The 18,509-nt window shown below is 62.4% G+C and overlaps 1 protein-coding gene across 1 annotated transcript; it reads right to left on the bottom strand.

The window, feature by feature from the left end:
- Positions 1-3,137: 3,137 nt before the first annotated feature.
- On the bottom strand, positions 3,138-12,085 carry PRSS16 (serine protease 16). The gene is made up of 12 exons (XM_050928517.1): positions 11,801-12,085; positions 9,580-9,758; positions 9,182-9,281; positions 8,530-8,659; positions 7,935-8,058; positions 7,244-7,321; positions 6,772-6,819; positions 5,955-6,227; positions 4,925-5,066; positions 4,374-4,553; positions 4,104-4,249; positions 3,138-3,618 (listed from the first exon to the last, which is right to left on the bottom strand). The coding sequence occupies exons 1-12, from the start codon at positions 11,862-11,864 to the stop codon at positions 3,556-3,558; spliced, it is 1,527 nt and encodes a 508-aa protein (XP_050784474.1). The 5' UTR covers positions 11,865-12,085; the 3' UTR covers positions 3,138-3,555.
- Positions 12,086-18,509: the final 6,424 nt, after the last annotated feature.

Raw genomic sequence — 18,509 nt, 5'->3', positions numbered from 1 at the left:
GCACCCAGCTGGTGGGTAACGGCCCCGCTGCCCAGCTCTCAAACAGGGAGCCCCCAGCGCCAACCCACAGCTGGGCCCTCCACCTCACTGGGGGGAGGGCGTGTAGGGTGCCGTGGGTGACACTCAGCATAGCTGCAGGCCACCATGTCTGTTTCCCCTCCAGGGTCCAGCATGGGCCCCTGTGGCTGGACTCCAGCTCCCCAGCCAGTGCCGTGCGCGGGCAGAGGCCTGCATCTCACTCCTCTGAGCCGGGGGGTGTCCAAGCCGTCCTCTGCATGAGCCCCAGCAAAGCCGCTCGAAGCAGCCCCACCTGTGCTCTCTTTGAGCCGCGCCATGTGCTTATGTGCCCCCTTCGTACAGCTTGGGGCTCCCAGGAGCAGGCAGTGGGGTTTCCTGCCCAGGGCGTGTGGCCTTTCCCCTGGGAATTTCTGCTCGGACGGGAGGGAGTTGCTGGAAGGGGCAAGCCGGGTGGCCGCATGCCAAAGGGCGTGGGGACGGACTGCTTCGCCTGCAACCTTTGAGCCCACAGCTCCGCTGGATGCTTGGGAGCCTGGCACGTTTATTACCGTTGGCCAGGCAGCGCCCAGAGCTGCTCCCTGCACTGGAGGTCCAGGCTGGGCTCAGCAGCTCCATGGGACAGAGAGGAATGGAATCGGCGCTGCAGCTTTCCTGGTGGCTCGGTAGTGCCCTTCCGCTCGCTCGGTAAGGAGGGTCCCTTCAAGTGCCCCGTCGTGCTGGGGAACGGCGCTCAAATGCCAGCTTGTCCTTCCGTCCCCTCCTCCCTCCCTTCCCACAAGGAGTGGCACAAGAGCCTTCTCCTTTGCAATCCCCTACCAAAGGCAACAGACGCCTGGTTTCTCCCTCTCGCCACGGCCACGCTCCCCCTACCCAGGCCCTTCGGCGGCTCAGCCCCCTCCCTGCAGCATCCCAAGGGCTCTGCTCGTGTGAGAGACGTGCTAGGAAAGACTCAGGCCACCCACCTCAATTCTCGGACGGAAGGAGAGGGTGGTCAGGAGGGATTAAAGGAGAAAAACTTTGGGGGGGAACGTCTGAGAGGGGGGAGCGACCCCCTGTGCAAAAAGCCTGGGGTGACAGCCATAGTCCACATCTGTGATAGGACCCTTTGGAGCATGACCCTGTTTCAGGGAGACTAACAGAGGTTTCCCTGACACCCCAGGCCAGCCTCAGGCACCCCGATGGCCAAGTGCTGCTGGATGGAGGAAGAGGGGTCTCTCTTCAAGGGGCTGCCCCTGCTGCCACCGGTGCTCTGCACCCCCCACACACATGGCCCTCTGGCGGCAGGGGAGCATCAGGAGGCGCTGGAAGAGCATGGGACAAGCAGCCAAAGGGACAGTGCTCCGGGCTCCAGCCTCCAGGTCGGGATCTCTTGGGTGCAGAAGGAGCTGGTGAGTTCAGACTGGTTTTTCAGAAGGGGTTTGGTGCTGGCCGGCGGGCCCTGGCGGCGGACTCCTAAGGGGGGGAACTGGCAGCAGTAGAAGGCCGTTATCTTCTCTGTGGACCTGCACTAGAGGGGGATGGAGACGCCCGCTTCGCCGGCGGGTTTCACCGCTAGCGATTGGCTCGACAGGAGCGGCCGCAATTCCCAGTCATGGAGGGGAGCAACCTCTCGTGGTTACAGACCCTTCCTTTCCCTTCAACAGGGACAGGCTGGCGCCAGGGTTCATGGGTAACTCCCACCGCCCCGTGAAAGCCACCAGCCATAACTCACTCCCTCTCCTCCCATCCCCGTCCCAGCTCAGCCTGCAGGTGACCGACCTGGCGCTTCTCTGGCAACTGGACTCCATCGCCCAGGAGATCCAGGACCTGCGGGACCTGCAGCTGGACATGGAAGAGTTCTTTGCAGAACGGGAGCTGCTGGGACCAGCCGCCTCCTCCCACTGGCATCTCTGCCCCTTGAAGCTGAGCGGTGGGATGGAGGGGAAGGCCTTATAAACCAAGCAGGTGAAAGAGCTGATTGGCTAGATGAACTGTCAATAGTCTAGATGCAGGGGAGGGACTTCCCTTCTCTGCAAAGGGTTCTGGGTAGGGAAGCCCTTTATATAACCCCTGCTGGGCCTGCCTGGGGAGTGGGCATTGCTGGGCTGGACAGGACCTGTAGGATGGAAGGTCCTGGGCCTGTTATGTGCTATCCGGGGACTTTGGACGGGGCAATGGACGGATGGGATGAGACGGAGAAGGAGCCCGTCGTGTTCTTTGGTTTGGGGTTTTGATCCCACCCCCTGCCGCCACTTTAAAATAAAATGTGTTCCGCCTTTTCCTTTCTTCTTGCCGCAACTCCTCTGAACTGGGCCCCGTGGATTTGTTTGGAGGCTCTGGTGCCTGCGTCCTGCCCCCCTGGGAACTGAGTGGGCAAGAGAGAATCGAACCTGCTACTTCCCGCATGGCATTTCTGCCGTTGCCTTTCTCACGAGTCACGTGCAGCGAAGAGAAATCAATGGCGGTCACAGGGCATTGTCCTGCCATGTAAAGGGGGCAGAGGAGAAAGATTTTTCTTCTGGTGTGGGGGGGGGCATGCTGTCTCTCCCTATGGGGGAGGCCACACCCCCTTCCTCCTGGGGGGAGACCTGATTCTGGAATGAGCTCTGCCCTCCTGTTGCAGGGGGAGAGCCCCCGGTCCCCAGCTTCACTGTTGTGCCCAGAGAGGTAAATGCGAGAAACTGGGTGTGATTCTCAGTCACGCCTGGGACCCTCTGCACCCCTCTTGCAGCATAGTGGGGCAGAAACAGCCTGAGAATCCCCACACGCATGGGGCTCCCCCAGCTGGGGTGGAGTTGGGGTGATGGTCCTGAATGCACCCTGTCCCCAGACCTGGCAGAGAGGGTGGACCTGCGGTGTGGCCGGAGCGCACTGTGCCATGGCTATTCTCTGCCCCCCAGGGCCCACAGTGGCCAGAGTTCAAGTTAGAGCAACCCCAAGGCTGCTGTAACTGATGCAGGGTCCAGAATACGGGGAGCGCAAAGGAGGTTTAAGAGCAGGCCCCACGCTGGTCACCTGGTCCATACTGAAGCAGCGAGAACCTGCCCTGTGGGGTATCCCTAAGGGCTCCGCACACCCTGGTCCTGATCCTGGCGATTGAAGCCTCGTCAAACAATACGATTTACACAATCAGACCCAGCAACAGGCTGATCCTGCTTCATTCGCCTCGGTCGCTGCCGTGAAGGAGCTGACGGCTTCACAGAAACGTCTAAAAAAACCATCTTTCATTGGATAAAGGAATGAAAGGACCCAAACCAACACAGCAGGGGGAATGAAGCTGTCCCCAGAAAATCCCCAGGGGTTTGGCTGGCCCCAGCGCAGCAGATTTCTCAGCGCCCTCCTTGGTCCTGCAGATCATGATTTGTTGTGTGTCGCGGCAGCAGCTGGGAGCCCCCATCGCGGAGCCATTGCGCTGGTTGCTGGACGAATGCCGAGCAGAAAGCTGGCCCCTGCCCCGACGAGCTGGCAATCAAAGTAAATCTCTGCTGGAAGGAAGATCTCGCTGCGGCCCTCCGCGGGCAAAGTCCGCACAGCGTCAGAGGGCGAACGGCTGAAGACTCAGGGGGCTGAAGGCGCCTTCCTTGCCAAGCTCAACCAGTTGCCAATGTGATAGTCGATCCGCTGCAGAAGCAGGGAGGGGGACACAGGGAGCGAGCTGGATGGACCCCGCCAGGATACGGAGTTCCCACCCCATTGGGCTCCTCGTGCTGCCGAGGGGCTTCAGGGGACACTCAGCTGAGAGCCTGGCCACCACATAAGCCCAGGTCATGCATGTCGAGGGGCATTTCACCCAAAGGGCTTGATCCTCAGTCACGCTCAGCTGTGGAACCAGCCCCTTGAGAACCCCCCACGCAGGGACCACTCCACCCCCCAGCTGGCACAACGGCTCTGCACCCACTGGCATAGGGGGAAGATCGAGGGCATGGCTGGAGCCCACTTGCTCTGGCTGTTCCCTGCCCCCTGGGTCCTTCACAGGGTGGAGCATGCATTAGAGCAGCCCTGGGGCCGCGGGGAGTCACTGGAACTTAGCAAGAGGTTCTGGGGTTCACGTCTGGGTCAGTTCCGATTCCGTCCCCACCAGGTCGGGCTTCCCGGCGGGCTCTTACCTGCCGGGCCGAGACGAGGGGCAGGGGGTCGGAGGGCCTGGAGGGGTTCATGTTGGCACAGTGGGAGGTCCCGTTGATGAGGATGGCCAGCTCCGAGCGTGACTGGTTCTTCAGGACGCTCAGGGCATGCCAGGGGTCGATGTCGCCTGGGCGGGGGCGAGAGGAAAGGGTGCTTAGCTCCGGCGTGGCACGGGAAGGCGATGCCAGGCCTGGCCCGCAGGTCCGATCTCACGACTGCCCCCTCCCCAGCTGCCGCCCCCCCACCCGTACCATTCACAAAGAGGATCCTGCTGGCCTTGGGGTGGTCGGCCCCGTAGTATTCATTGGTGAAGGTCACCGCCTCCTGCACGCGCTCGGGGCTGATGCCGAACACCTGGGAGCAGAGGTCGAGCTGGGCCGACAGCGTCAGAAGCCGGGAGAAGGGGCAGGTGGCATCTTCGCAGGTCTGGTCTGGAGCAGGGGGGACAGCGGGAGACGTCAGCACCGCAGTTCTTTGGGGTGCCCACCCCCGAGATGGACAAAGAAACGGGGTGATCGGGGGGAGAGGGTGCCCCAGGGCCGGGGGGAAGAGGAAGGGGGTTCCTCTCGAGGCTGCGAGACACAGCCAGACCCCACGGTCACTCTGCATCTCAACCTCCCCCGCCTGGCGCCCCCATTTCCAGTCGCCCTGTCTTGGGGCAGGGACTGAGGGGGGCTATAAGCCCCATTTGCTCTCCCTAGATTCTGCCCCGGCCCGTAGGGTGGGGGTAGAGGATGCCTGGAGGTGGGGGATCGCCTGGGGGGCAGCAGGCGGGACCCACCCCCCCACGCAGCCAGCTTACAGTATCCGAACTCGGTGCAGGTCTGGAAGTACCACTGCCGCTCGCCCACGCCGCTGAGGGTCAGGTTGGCGCTGCGCAGCTCGGCCAGGGCACGCTGGCGCGAGTTATCCACGCAGGGCAGCGCCATGCTCTCCAGGAACCCCTGCCACAGGAGGAGACGCATGGGACAGTCAGCCAGGGCCACCCCCGCCCCTCGGAGGGACCCATCTGGCTCCGTTTCCAGCGGCTCTGGCACAGGGATTGAGAGGAGGGGGTGCCCCCAGCACACTGGCGAGGGGGCAGGACCCCTCTGCTGATAGCTGCCCAGAGAGAAACTGGGCTCCCCCCTTCCTTTAGCCTGTCGGGACTGCTGTACCCCCCGCCACGGTGCATCATGGGAGGTGTAGTTCCAGTGCTTCATTCTTTATGGTCTAGGCTTCCCAGCAGGACTTCATCTCCCATGATTCACAGTGGTCACTGCCTCACCTCCCACGACTGCAGTGCCTCATGGGAGACATAGGTCCAAGGCGCCATACCCTCCCCTACGAGTTGGGCTTCCCAGCTGGACTTCATCTCCCATGATGCACTGCAACTACCACCTGTCCACCCTCCCCCCCATCCACAGTGCATCATGGGAGATGTAGTTCTGGTGCCTTGTTCTTTATTGGCTGGACTTCCCAGCTGAACTTCATTTCCATGATGCACAGAGGTGACTGCCATGAGGCACCGCCTTCCTCCTCCCTCAGATTGTGGGGCATCATGGGAAATGTTCCAGTGCCTCATGCCCCCACTCTTCTCTATAGATCAGCCTTCCCAGCCAGACCTCATCTCCCATGAGGCACTGCAGCCATCACCTCTCCGCCGCAAGACTGTGGTGCATCATGGGAGATGTAGTCCAAGCAGGAAGCCTGGCCCACAGAGGAGAACAGGAGCTGGAGGCCACCTGAACTACGACCGGGCTCAGCAGTGACGGTCCCTGGCCCCTGTGTGCAGCGGGCGCTGGGTCTCAGCCGGGCTGGATCCAGACCGCCCCCGCCCCCACCAGCCTTACATTATTGACGGCGATGAGTCTCTGGTAGGGGGACCCCAGGCCCGTGTCGTTCATGATGCTGCACAGCTTGGCCACGGTGCCACCCTGGAACCCCTCATCGTTGTACTGCACGGCGCCCATGAAGATGTCGGCCAGGTTGCTGGCGAGCTCCCCGCGGTCGTCGGGCTCTGTCAGGGGCCCGCAGGAGCGGAAATCCTTCTCCAGCTCTGCCAGCCGCCCGGCATGCAGCCTCTGGTCCACTGCGGAGAAGGCCTTGGCCACGACCTCGCGGCACTGCAGGGGGGGAAAGGAGAGGCACTCGCCTGCCAGGGTGTTCGCGGCTGCGGGGGATTTTGCCTGGTGCGTTAGATGTGGGGACTGGGAGCCAGGACGCCTGGGTTCTCTCCCCAGATCTGGGAGGGGAGTGGGGTCTAGTGGTGGGAGCAGGGGGCTGAGAGCCAGGACTCCTGGGTTCTCTCCCCAGCTCTGGGAGGGGAGTGGGATCTAGTGGTGAGAGCAGGGAGCTGAGGACCAGGACTCCTGGGTACTCTCCCTGGCTGTGGGAGGGTACAGGGCCTAATTCTTCTCTCATTGACACTGGTGCCGGTCAGGAGCAGCTCCTCACATGCCAACGGAAGGACACTGGTGTGAGCGGGCCCAGTGGGGCCGGGTGTCAGAGCTGTGGGGCAGAGAGTCCTAGACGTCAGAGATGGGCCCCACACACCAGCTCTCTCGGAGCATCCCACCCAATGCTGGGGGCAGGGAGGGGACGGGACCCACAAATCTCTGGGATTTCTCCCCGCAGGACCCTGGAACCCGCCCCGAGCCATTCACCCACCTGGGCAGAGCCCCCCACCACCGGGTCCGACAGACTCGCCGCCACCACCTGGAGGAAAGACAGATGCGCCGCGCGGGGTTAATGAAGGCACCAAAAGGGTTAACTAGGAGTCACTGGGTCCCTCCCCTCGGCCCGTGCCGGGGCCATCCTGCGGCCCCACAGCCCCCTCTGCAAGAAGGTGCCCGAGAGCGACAGGAGCCTGGGGGTGCCCCCTGCAGCCCCCAGTCACTTCCATGCCGGCGGAGCTCAGGGCAGGATTTCGGGGCAGCGCAGGCTGGGGAGCCCAGGAGAACCCCAGAGACACCCCCCTGCTTCTGCTCCCCCAAGCTCTTCGCTGCCCAGATCCAAAGTCAGGAGGCCACAGGGGGTACAGCTGTTGGGGGCGAAGGGAGAGCTGCACTGACGACATTCCCTCCCACAGGTGAAAGGGGGGTATGGAAGCTGCCCCCCCCCGCGGGCGTTGCCCACTCACCTGGTTATAGCCGGTGAAGTCCAGCTGGGCCTGCACCGGGGCGGAGGATGCAACGGCGGCAAAGACCAGGTGGGGGAACTAGGAAAGCAGAGAGAGGAGGGGGAGATGGAGAGAAACCAGCCTCACCATCACTCCGTCTGCCTGGCAGGAAATCCACCCCCCCTTCCCATGACCCCATAGGAGCAGGGGGGATGGGTGGGGGATGGGCTCCCCTGCAGTGAGGGGGTTCTGGGGTGGACCCCAGAACTGGCTCAGTCCCCCCTGCTGAGTCCTCCCCCCTCAAACCCTCTAGACCCCACATCCCTGCCACAGCTAGGAATAGAACCCAGGAGTCCGGATCCCCAGCCTCCCCCCGAGTTCTACCCCACTAGACCCCCTCCTGTCCCCTCCCTGGCTCCCAGCCCCCCTGCTCTAACCACTAGACTCCACGCCACTCCCAGAGCCAGGGAGAGAACCCAGGCGTCCGGGCTCCCAGCCCCCTGCTCTCACCGCTAGACCCCGGTCTATCACCGTCTGGCTCCGTGTCCCCCTCTCATGGCTGGATCTTGTATCCACTCTCATGGGCCAGGTCCCGGCTCTACGCCAGCGAAGCGGCACAGGTCTGTGCTTTCAGATCCCGAGGTTGTGGGTTCGATGCTGGCGAGAGGTCCAGCAGAGCCCCACAGCCTCCCAGTGCGCCCCAGGCCCATACCTTAAGCCTGAACCAGGCGGCGAGGGAGCCAGGGTAGGAGCCCCCGAAGCAGATCCAGGTGTTGTTCCGTGTCAGGTTATACTTCTGAGTGACGAAGAGGTGGAAGGAGGCCAGGTCAGCCAGGCTGCGACAGGACCGAGGGAGATACCGAGAGAAAAACCCACACCGGTGAGCTGAGCACAGAGCTGGGAACCCGGGTTTCCCCCAACTCATGTGACTCACTGTCAGACCCCTGGAGGGAGTCAGTGTAATCATCCCCATTTCACAGAGGGGAAACTGAGGCAGAGAGTGGGGCCGTGACTTGCCTGAGGTCATAGATCAAGCCGCTGGGATAGAACCCAGGCGTCCTGGCTCCCAGCCCCCCCTGCTCTAACTACTAGACCCCACTCCCCTCCCAGAGCCAAGGAGAGAACCCAGGAGTCCTGGCTCCCAGCCCCCCTGCTCTAACCACTAGACCCCACTCCCCTCCCAGAGCTGGAGATAGAACCCAGGCATCCTGGCTCCCAGTCCCCCCCACCCCCCGGCTCTAACCGTGTGGGCACCCCCCCGATACGGAGCATAGCGTGCCCAGGGCCCGCCCCGCCCGGGGACTCACGCCTGCTGGCTGGACAGGAACCGGAGGTTGGCGTCCCGCAGGCCATCGGGGTTGATGCTGGCGCCATAGAAGCGATGCTCCAGGGCCACGGCCAGCGCGCCGTATTTCCGAGCCAGCTCCATGTGGTGCCCTGGCACCAATGCCAGCGTTAGGGCACGGGAGCCTGGCAGGTGCTGAGCCCTTCCCTCCCGTCACCCCATTGTGGGCACCAGGTCCTTCCCCGCCCTGGGGCTGGATGGGAGCCAGTGCCCCCTAGAGGGGACAGGCCCCTGCCCCATTCCCTGCCCCCTGGAGCCAGCCAGTCCCCGCCCTGGGGCTGGATGGGAGCCAGCGCCCCCTAGAGGGGACAGGCCCCTGCCCCATTCCTTGCCCCCTGGAGCCAGCCAGTCCCCGCCCTGGGGCTGGATGGGAGCCAGCGCCCCCTAGCGGGATGGGCCCCGGGCCCCAGGCCCCATTCCCTGCCCCCTGGAGCCAGCCAGTCCCCACCCTGGGGCCGGATCGGGGCCAGTGCCTGCTAGAGGGGCCAGGCCCCTGCCCCATTCCCTGCCCCCCAAGCCAGCCAGTCCCCGGCCTGGGGCTGGATCGGGGCCAGCGCCCCCTAGAGGGGACAGGCCCCTGCCCCATGCCCCATCCCCGCCCTGGCCCCACTTACCCGCCAGCACAGCAAACTGCGACAGGGAGCTCTCACCCCCGATGTACAGGAAGATGGGCCCGGCCGGGCGGTGCCAGAACTCCTCATTGATCCAGAACCTCTGCGGGGGGAGAACAGGGGCCGGTGGGTGTGAGGCAGGGGGCCCCTGCCCTGGGGCAGCTCGGGCTTGGGGGGCCCCTGCCCTGGGGCAGCTCGGGGGCTTGGGGGGCCCCTGCCCGGGGGCAGCTCAGGGGCTCGGGGGGCCCCAGCCGGTAGCGGGGTCAGTGCATGGGGCAGGTGCGTGCGTTTCACGTGGGCGTGTGCACACCTGTGCACCTCTGGGCGGCGGCACCGCCCCGGCAAGGCTGGGGGGATCCGGGGGGGTGGCCAGGCCGGTGACAGCGCTCGGCCAGTCTCACCTGGTTAAAGCCCCGCCCCTCCTGCCGATCGAAGTGGTCGAGGGGCTGGCGCAGGGCGCCCTCGCTGGGGGCACGCCAGGGTGCCGGGTGCGGGAGCCGCCTCCGGGAGAGCGTCTCCTTCATGGCCTGCACCTCACGCGCCCGCAGCACCTGCTGCCTCAGCAGCCGAAAGTTGCGCCCTGGGGAGGCAAAGGGAGGCGGGGGTGGGGGCCGGTTCTGATCCAGCCCCCCAGCCCCGGGCAGGGTGGACCCAGCGCCGCTCCCCGGCTGGCAGGGAGTCGCTGGGCCTCGGCCCCCCGGGTCAAAGGAGCAAAACCCATCGGCCAGGCTGGCATCGACCAGCCCTGAATGGGTTCGGGGCACTGAGCCGCCCCCTAGAATGGAGTCTGTGCAGGGCGGGGGGCGGCGCGGGGGGGGGGTCCGTGTGTGTGTTTGGGGGGGGAGGGGATCTTTGCCCAGTCCCTCTCCTTGGGCACAGGCGAAGGGATCTAGTCTCCAGGGGTCGCCGTCCGTCCGTCCGTCCGTCGGGCTAAAATTGCATTTGAAGAAGTGAAACCATTTCACTCAGCAGAAGTGAGGGGGGGGAGGACAGGTCTCGCCCCGCTTCCTTTGGGTCACATGCAGCCCGGGCGAGAAACGCTCCCACTGCTGCTTCCAAGAAGCCAGGCTCAGCAGAAAGCTTCCCGCAACGCGCTGGCTACAGAACCCGCTCTGCTTCGGAGCTGGAAACGGGACCCAGGAGTCCTGGATCCCAGCCCCCCCTTGCTCTAACCACTAGACCCCACTCCCCTCCCAGAGCTGGGGAGAGAACCCAGGAGTCCAGGCTCCCAGCTCCCCTGCTCCAACCACTAGACACCACTCCCCTCCCAGAGCCAGGGAGAGAACCCAGGAGTGCTGGCCCCCAGCTCCCCTGCTCCAATCACTAGACATCACTCCCCTCCCAGAGCCAGGGAGAGAACCCAGGAGTCCTGGCTCCCAGCCCCCCCTTGCTCTAACCACTAGACCCCACTCCCCTCCCAGACCTGGGGAGAGAACCCAGGAGTCCTGGCCCCCAACTCCCCTGCTCCAACCACCACTCCCCTCCCAGAGCCAGGGAGAGAACCCAGGAGTCCTGGCCCCCCAGCTCCCACCACTAGACACCACTCCCTTCCCAGAGCTGGGGAGAGAACCCAGGAGTCCTGGCCCCCAGCCCCCCCTGCTCTAAGCACTAGGCATGGCTCTCTAGCAGGTTGGGATCCCAGCAGGGAGGGACAGGCCCGAACAGGAAGGCAGGGTTTCCAAACTCTTGCCTCCAGGCTGCTAAACAATGGAGACCTGCCCCTTCCCGCACCACTTCACCTCAATTGGGTGTGAACGCCAGAACCTAACTACTGGGACCATTAACCACTGATCTCATCGGGCTGCTTGGCCTCACTGAGGCCTCCCTGCAAGCCCCCAGCTGCTCCCCCTCCCGCTTCGCAGGGGCCCATTTCTCCCTGAAGGATCCCAGTGCACTTTACAGACCCTGCATGCACTCAATTCGCTTAGCTCGGAGTCAAAACGCAGCCATCTCTGAGGTGAGGCCCAGCGGCTGTTAACACTCCCCTCTGAGACAGAACATGGCCCCCGTTTAAACAGGGATCCCTCGGCACAGACATGCAGCCACCTCTGGGGTGAGGCCCAGCGGCTGTTAACACTCCCCTCTGAGACAGAACGTGGCCCCCGTTTAAACAGGGATCCCTCATTCGGCACAGACATGCAGCCACCTCTGGGGTGAGGCCCAGCGGCTGTTAACACTCCCCTCTGAGACAGAACGTGGCCCCCGTTTAAACAGGGATCCCTCATTCGGCACAGACATGCAGCCACCTTTGGAGGCTGGGATGCAGCAGCTATTTATACAGGGATCCCCCAGCATCGAGATGCAGCCACCTCTGGGGTGGAGCATGGGGGTTCTTTATACAGGGACCGCTCACCTGGTGCCGAGATGCAGCCACCTCTGGGCTGAAGCACAGGGGGGCCGTTAAACAGGAACCCCACAGGATGAATTTAGGGAAGCAGAACATTACCCTAAGCAGGCCACTGAGGTGACATCCCCCCGTGCCGAAGCAGCCCTGACCCGGCTTTCCCATCCCACCAGGCAGACTGTAAACACGGCTCTCCCTGCGGCCTGTACAGTGCCTAGCGCCGTGGTGCCCAGCTGCTCACAGGGGACTACGTCCATCCGGATCATTAACCAGCTTACCTGCCTCGGCTCCGATTAGCAGTGACAGGAGCAAACCCAGGGCCCAGGGAACTGGCCGCCCCATCTTCAGCCCAGCTCTCAGGCAGCTTCCTGGTGGCCTAGCCTGAAAACTTCCTGCTGGAGGCAGGGGGCCGTACACAGAGCTGGCAGAGAGACTGGCTGCTCCCTTCCCCAGCTAGCCCCACAGTCACTAAACCCGCTTCTCCCCTGGCCCCTCACATGACCCACTGCTCTCGCCCCTGGCCTGGCCCCACAACGAGTCAAGGGGTGGGGCCGGGGAAGAGGGTGTGAACTTTCACTTTGCAGGCTGAGATGATCGAAAAGCAGCACCCGCCCTCTCTGGTGCAAGGGCCGGCCGGTCTCTATCTGAGAGCCCCAGGAGCTCTGGGCCGGAGGTGTTTCGGGGAACTGAACCCCAATCCACCCCCCTGCTCTAGGCACGAGACGCCCCTTCACAAAACAGGGCATAGAACCCAGGAGTCCTGGTGCCTGTTCCCCCACCCCCCATGTAACCATCAGACCCTGCCCAGAGCTGGGTGGAAAGCCAGGAGTTTCTTCAAATCTGGCCCAGGCCCAGGATTTCAGTGGATTTTACTGACGTGGGAAGTTTGTGGAATCTGCTTTTTCCCATCATAAGGGTCACTCAGGACAAAGCGCCCAGAGGCTAAATTGCTTCCCAGACCCACTTTCTAACGGCATTGGGCTCATACCCTTAGTGGTGGCTTTGGTATGAATTCCCAGAAAGCGCCCGTGGCATCCAGACAGCGAGTCCCGGCCGCTTGGGGCCACCGGGCTGCGTTTCTCATCCGCGGAGGCCGAGTGGAAGCTGTAACGTCTCGGCAGAAATCAGCCCTTAGCCCACTGAGCAGGGCCTGGGGCGTTCAGAGGAAGCCACACAATTAGATACATCATTAATTGTCCTTAAATATTCACACTACTCAGTCGTTTGGTGTGAGTCATTAATCGCTCCGCTTCGTTACCAACAAACACAGCCCATGCCTGAGATTTTAATGAGTTTTACCCACACAGGAAGTCTGAGCAATGCATGCTATTCTACCACTTAGATCCTTCAGACTGCGAGGAGACGTTTCGTAAGGGGCCCATTTCAACCGACTCAGTTGTAACCTGCAAACTGCTGACCCGATTTATTTGGGAATTCTCCAAATACTCCAGCCGGTGGCCAAAGAGGAACTGCTGGGAGCTGCAGGGGGACAGGAGGTACATGGAGCTTTCCACACACACCGCAGAGGGCAGCTCTCTCCTGGAAGTGCCAACGGCTGCACCCCGGACAAAATTCCACTTCGAAACAAGGCCCAGGTTTTTACCGGGGGGTGTGGTTACCATTGGAACAACTTACCACGGCATTCGCCATCTGGTGATTTCTTCAGACACTTTAGTGGGAGCGACACAAGGTCTGGACTCAGCTCCGGGGTAACGGTGACATTCTCTGGCCTGGACGGAGGTCAGACAAGAGGAGCTCATGGACCCTTCTGCCTTAAATATGTTAAAATGCAAGAACCGAACTGGAGGCTGGCGCTTCTTTCATATTTTCACTGGTCAGTCAACCCTGGCGCCAGGTTTTACACAAACCCAGGGAGACCCGGAGCCGCTGGGACGGGCGCGGGGTCTCCGTAACCTCAAATACCAGCCCAAATGTCCAGCTTTCATTGGTGCCGTTGGGCAGCTTTTCGGCCCACAGACCTCGTTGCCAGAGCCAGGCCTCAGGAAGCAGCTCCCAGTGCTGGCAGCCGGCCTGCGAGACCTTCTCCACGCCTGGCCGGGGTGGCCCAGGTGCCAGGGTCATCCAGCTCTCTGCTGGGTTGTGTCAATTGCACGTGGGTTCTAGTCAGTGTCACCGCAGAGCCGCTGTTACTGGCTGGTCTGTTGCAGTGAGGTGTGGACTGGCCCGAGGGCCCGGCAAATGCAACCTTTGGTTAAAATTGCCTCCTTTGGATTCATTTATAAAAGTGGATTTTTAGGAATTCCCCTAATTCGGGGCCAAATTTCACCTTGACAGTTTCCCTTTGAAACAGCGGCTGTTTTCCAGCCCAGAGGGGGCTGCATGTCTGGGTGACGTGCATCCCTGGAACCATTCTGGCAGCCCTTGCTGGGACAGGAAGAGTCAGTTTGAAACATGACTTGGGTTTATTTTATAGTCACTCCAGGGGGACTGGGAGCTGGGAGCGCTGGCCAGTAGATGTCCCCAGATCTCTTCGAGAGAAGCCGCAGAGATCACAGCCTGCCTGGCCGGGTGCACATCCAGAACGAGACCTGGTGCTTTTCAGCGCTGGGTCAAAGGGCTGATCCCGCCCAGATCGGCAAAATAAACCCCAGTGCCGAGCCGATGGCCTCTCTGTGAAACGAGTTTGCTTGGCCTCAGCCCATGGCCAGGCAACAGCGGCACGTCTCTGTCCAGCCAGTGAAGCTGCCACTCTGACAGGCAGGAGCTGGGGGACGGAAGAATTCGTCTGCTGCCCTGGCCGTGTCCACACCAGGGATTTGGTGGATCTAATTTTTAAGTGTCAGCCTTGTCTCCAAATACCCCTCTGCTGTCCCGGTGCTCCCAGAAGACCCTACAATAACAAGCATGCTCAGCACCAGGGCTCACAGGCAGCCCTTTCATAATAAACACAGTGCAAAAACAAGAGCGCTCACAGGCAACCCTACAAAACAAGCCCACGTACCCAGCCCTGCCAGGCGACCCTATGAAAACAAGCCCACGTACCCAGCCCTGCCAGGCGACCCTACGAAAACAAGCCCACGTACCCAGCCCTGCCAGGCGACCCTACGAAAACAAACCCCTATACACAGCCTGCACTCTCCCCACCCAGCCCACAATAACAAACAAGCCCCTGCACACAACCCCCTCCACCGGTCTCGGGCCTGCCCTGGGCTATGGGGACTGGTACCGGCGCTCAGCCGTTCACAATTCCTGCGCCAGGGTGGCGGATACGGGGGATTTACACTCTTGCCGCAGGCTTCTGGGCTTAGGGTGACCAGCCAGCAAGTGTGAAAAATCGGGACGGGGGTGGGGGGTAATAGGAGCCTATGTAAGAAAAAGACCCAAAAATTGGGACATCTGGTCACCCTAGGTGGGCTTAGCTTTGCAGCAAAGCATTGTGGGTGGCGTACACCTTCCCTGCGGCTCAGCAAGGATCCCCACACAGAGCATGCTGGGTAACAGAACATGCACAGTGACCCTCAGGGGTTTTGCTTTGCAGCCTGTTCTCTTCACCCAGGCACCTGGGCGGCTGCTCGGAAGCTGCTCGGTCTCAGGTGGGGCAAAGGCCACGAGGAAACGCCCCTGGTGGGAGAGCCCAGACTGCGTCCGTCCGTCCACGCATCTCTTCCGAAAGCGGCAGCCTGTCTCTTTAAGAGATTTAAAGGGGCAGTGCACAGATGACCCAAATGGACTCATCAAATGCATGCAGCTGAGGCTGCCAAGGGCCCTTTGATCCAAACTCGATCAGAGCGGCCCCACGTGAGACCCGCTCCAGGGGTCCCCGACTCTGCCTCAGGGTTCCAGCTGAGAATGACCCACAGCCCCCAGCCAGCCCAGCCTCAGGCTCCCCCCACCCCCCAGCTCTGCCGGTGCCCCTCACTCCTGACCCGCAGCCCCTGCCAGCCCAGCCGTGCCCCCCCCCGCCTTGCCGGTGCCCCTCACTCCTGACCCGCAGCCCCTGCTAACCCAGCTCTGCCAGTGCTGCTCATTCCCGACCCGCAGCCCCTGCTAGCCCAGCCCTGGCCCCCCCCCGGCCTTGCCGGTGCCCCTCACTCCCGACCCGCAGCCCTTGCTAGCCCAGCCCTGGCCCCCCGAGCCCTGTCGGCGCCCCTCACTCCCGACCCGCAGGCCCCTACCATCCCACACAGCACAGGCTGGGCAGGGGGGTCTCCTTTGTTTCCAGGCCTGGCAGCCCATGGCTCACTCACCCTCCTTATCCACTTTATTAGGAATTTTAAACCAAGCTTAACCTTCTTTCCCTCATCCGTCCCCTATCTCCCCCCGCCATTGACCAACCCCCGTTCCTTGGTTCAGCTTTGCAAGGTTTCCAGCTTGGGCATCGTCTCCTCCCATCTGTCCCCGGGGATCAGGGCAGATTAGGGTCCAATCTGTCTGTCTAGTTTGCTGCTTTAAAACCTGCTGACAGGTTCAGAGATTAAATTTACTAACCTCCCCCCCCCGCCCCGTGTGTTCGTTCCCTCCCCACTCCCGGCCTCCGCCCGCCCGGGATCATGGGATGAACCTGTGTGGGAAGGGGGAAACATGCATCTTCTTTTGGGGTCACCCTGGGGCCCCTGTTGCTTTAAGGAACCCATGCTGCTGCAGGGAGTGTGAGGCCCTAGCAGAGCTCGCGGGGGAGGGGGGCTCTGTGCATGTGTCTGTCTGTCCCCTGGCAGAGCCAGGGTGCCTGTATATCCTCATCCGGGGGGGGTGCTGACATACATAAATCTTTGGTTGTGCCTCAGTTTCCCTTTCTTAGCACCAGTCAGGTTGTGCCTCGGTTTCCCTGCTCCCAGCAGAGTTCTGGCTCCCAGTGTCCCCTAGCTGTACTAGGCATCTCTGCTCCCAGCAGGAATTTATTTTGGCTACAGACTCCCGCCGCACTGACTCAGTTTCCCCAGTCAGGGCAGACAGCGCGCTCGCCCCCTTGGCCCTGGGTTTGGCCTTAGTGGGTTTGCATGTGAGCCCTCTGGGTTCAACCCTGTGACATCAAGGGACGTAACTTCACCCCCATCCCACCCCTGGGTCCCTGACCCTCACTCCCCACCCCACAGCAACCTCTCCCTGCTTCAGCGCAGCTCAGCTGGTCCAGCCCTCAGCCTCCCTGAGGGGAACTATTGGTGCCGACAGTGCCGGGCGCTCCTGGGCCATGGGACTGGGCTGAGACCTGGCAAACTCGCTTCATGCAGGGGCACCAAACGACTGGCATTAATAGGTGTCACATGGGGCGCCCGCCTGGTGTCTGCCAGGTCCGGCTGTGTGGGGAGCAGCCTTCCCTGGGCTGGCAGGACGCCTCAGGGGCAATTCACACCGTTCACAATTCTCGGACCAGCTACCCCAGTGTAACCCAGCACCCTCCCTGGGGACAGCTGCCAAGCAGCCTCCTGCTCTGAGCTCCAGTAACGCATGGGCCCACCTAGACCCCAGAAATCCACCGGCTCTTTGTGGTAATCAGCGGGGGCGTGTCTGGGGCCCCAACCTGGGATCAGGCCCAGCCTGTGCCAGGTGCTGTACAAATAACCCAAGCGCTTCCCCTGCTCCAAACAACTCCCGGTCTAGAAACCCCCTGCCTGTCTGTGCAGCACCTGGCGCAATGGGGCCCTGATCTCGGCCAGGGTCTGGGCAGCGCCCGGCCTGAAGGGCCCTGATCTCGGCCAGGGTCTGGGCAGCGCCCGGCCCGACGGGGCCCTGATCTCGGCCGGGGTCTGGGCTGCACCCGGCACAATGGATCTGAATCTGCTTCCTGTTGGAGTGCATCATCTGCTCATCCCCTCCAAGCCCCCCAGTCTTGGGACGAGCGTGACATGCCCTGGATGCAGGTTTCTGAGGGATTGGGGGTACCTCCCATGTGCAGATCTCCTGGAGGTTGGGGGTGCAGCTGTCCTGGGGTTCCCGGAGGTCCCGGAGGAGGCCGGGTTCCGCAGCTGCGGCGCCTGCGGGGGATTTGCCAGGCGTGACCCACATTGTCCCAGCGCCCCCAGGTTTGGCGCAGGTCACATGGGCGCTGCCATCACCGGCTTAGAGCCGAGTGGATTTGCAATGTCATCTGAGGGCGGATTTAGGGGTTAAAGGGAAATGAATTTTTTCAAAACACAACATTCATTACAGGGGGAATTAAAGATCCTCTGGGAGCAGAGCAGGGAGCAGGGGCTAGGCGGGAGGCGACTCCACCCACCCCTCACCCGCCCCCCTCCCACCCAGCCGGCTGCAGTGCCCAGACCTGGGCTGGCAGCTCCTGACCAGGGAGACCATGTGCTCTGGCCCTGGCACTCTCCTGCTCCTGCACACAAGCACAGAGGCGGGGCTGGGAGCCAGGACTCCTGGGTTCTCTCCCAGCTCTGGGAGGGGAGTGGGGGCTGGTGGTTAGAGCAGGGGGGCTGGGAGCCAGGACTCCTGGGTTCTCTCCCAGCCCTCGGAGGGGAGTGGGGGCTAGTGGTTAGAGCAGGGGGGCTGGGAGCCAGGACTCCTGAGTCTCCTAGAACTTAGCCAGTCTTAGCCAGTTGGGAACTACAGAGGTGCTACCACACATGGAATCATTTCTAGGCCAGCAGAGCCCGGAGGCCCCAGCCGAGATCAGGGCCCCGTCGCGCCGGGTGCTGCCCAGACCCCAGCTGAGATCAGGGCCCCATCACACCGGGTGCTGCCCAGACCCCAGCCGAGATCAGGGCCCCGTCAGGCCGGTCGCTGCCCAGACCCCAGCCGAGATCAGGGCCCCGTCACGCCGGGTGCTGCATGGACACTGAGACAAACTGACCCTGACCCAAATAGGTCACAGTCGTACTAGACAAAGAGGATCATTATCCCCATATTATGGATGGGGAAACTGAGGCCCAGAGCAAGGCAGTGACTTGCCCAAGGAGCCAGTGACAGAACTGGGAATTTAACCCAGATCTCCCGTGATCCACGACAGCCTCAACCACAATCCTCTGGGAGCAGGACTCCTGGGTTCTCTTCCTGGTTCCACCACTGACTCCCTGGCACAACCCT

Source organism: Gopherus flavomarginatus, chromosome 18 (assembly GCF_025201925.1).
Source record: "Gopherus flavomarginatus isolate rGopFla2 chromosome 18, rGopFla2.mat.asm, whole genome shotgun sequence".
In the NCBI taxonomy this organism is placed as follows: Eukaryota; Metazoa; Chordata; order Testudines; family Testudinidae; genus Gopherus; species Gopherus flavomarginatus.
The sequence above is the reverse complement of the archived record's forward strand: the minus strand, read 5'-3'. Positions and strand labels throughout refer to the sequence as shown.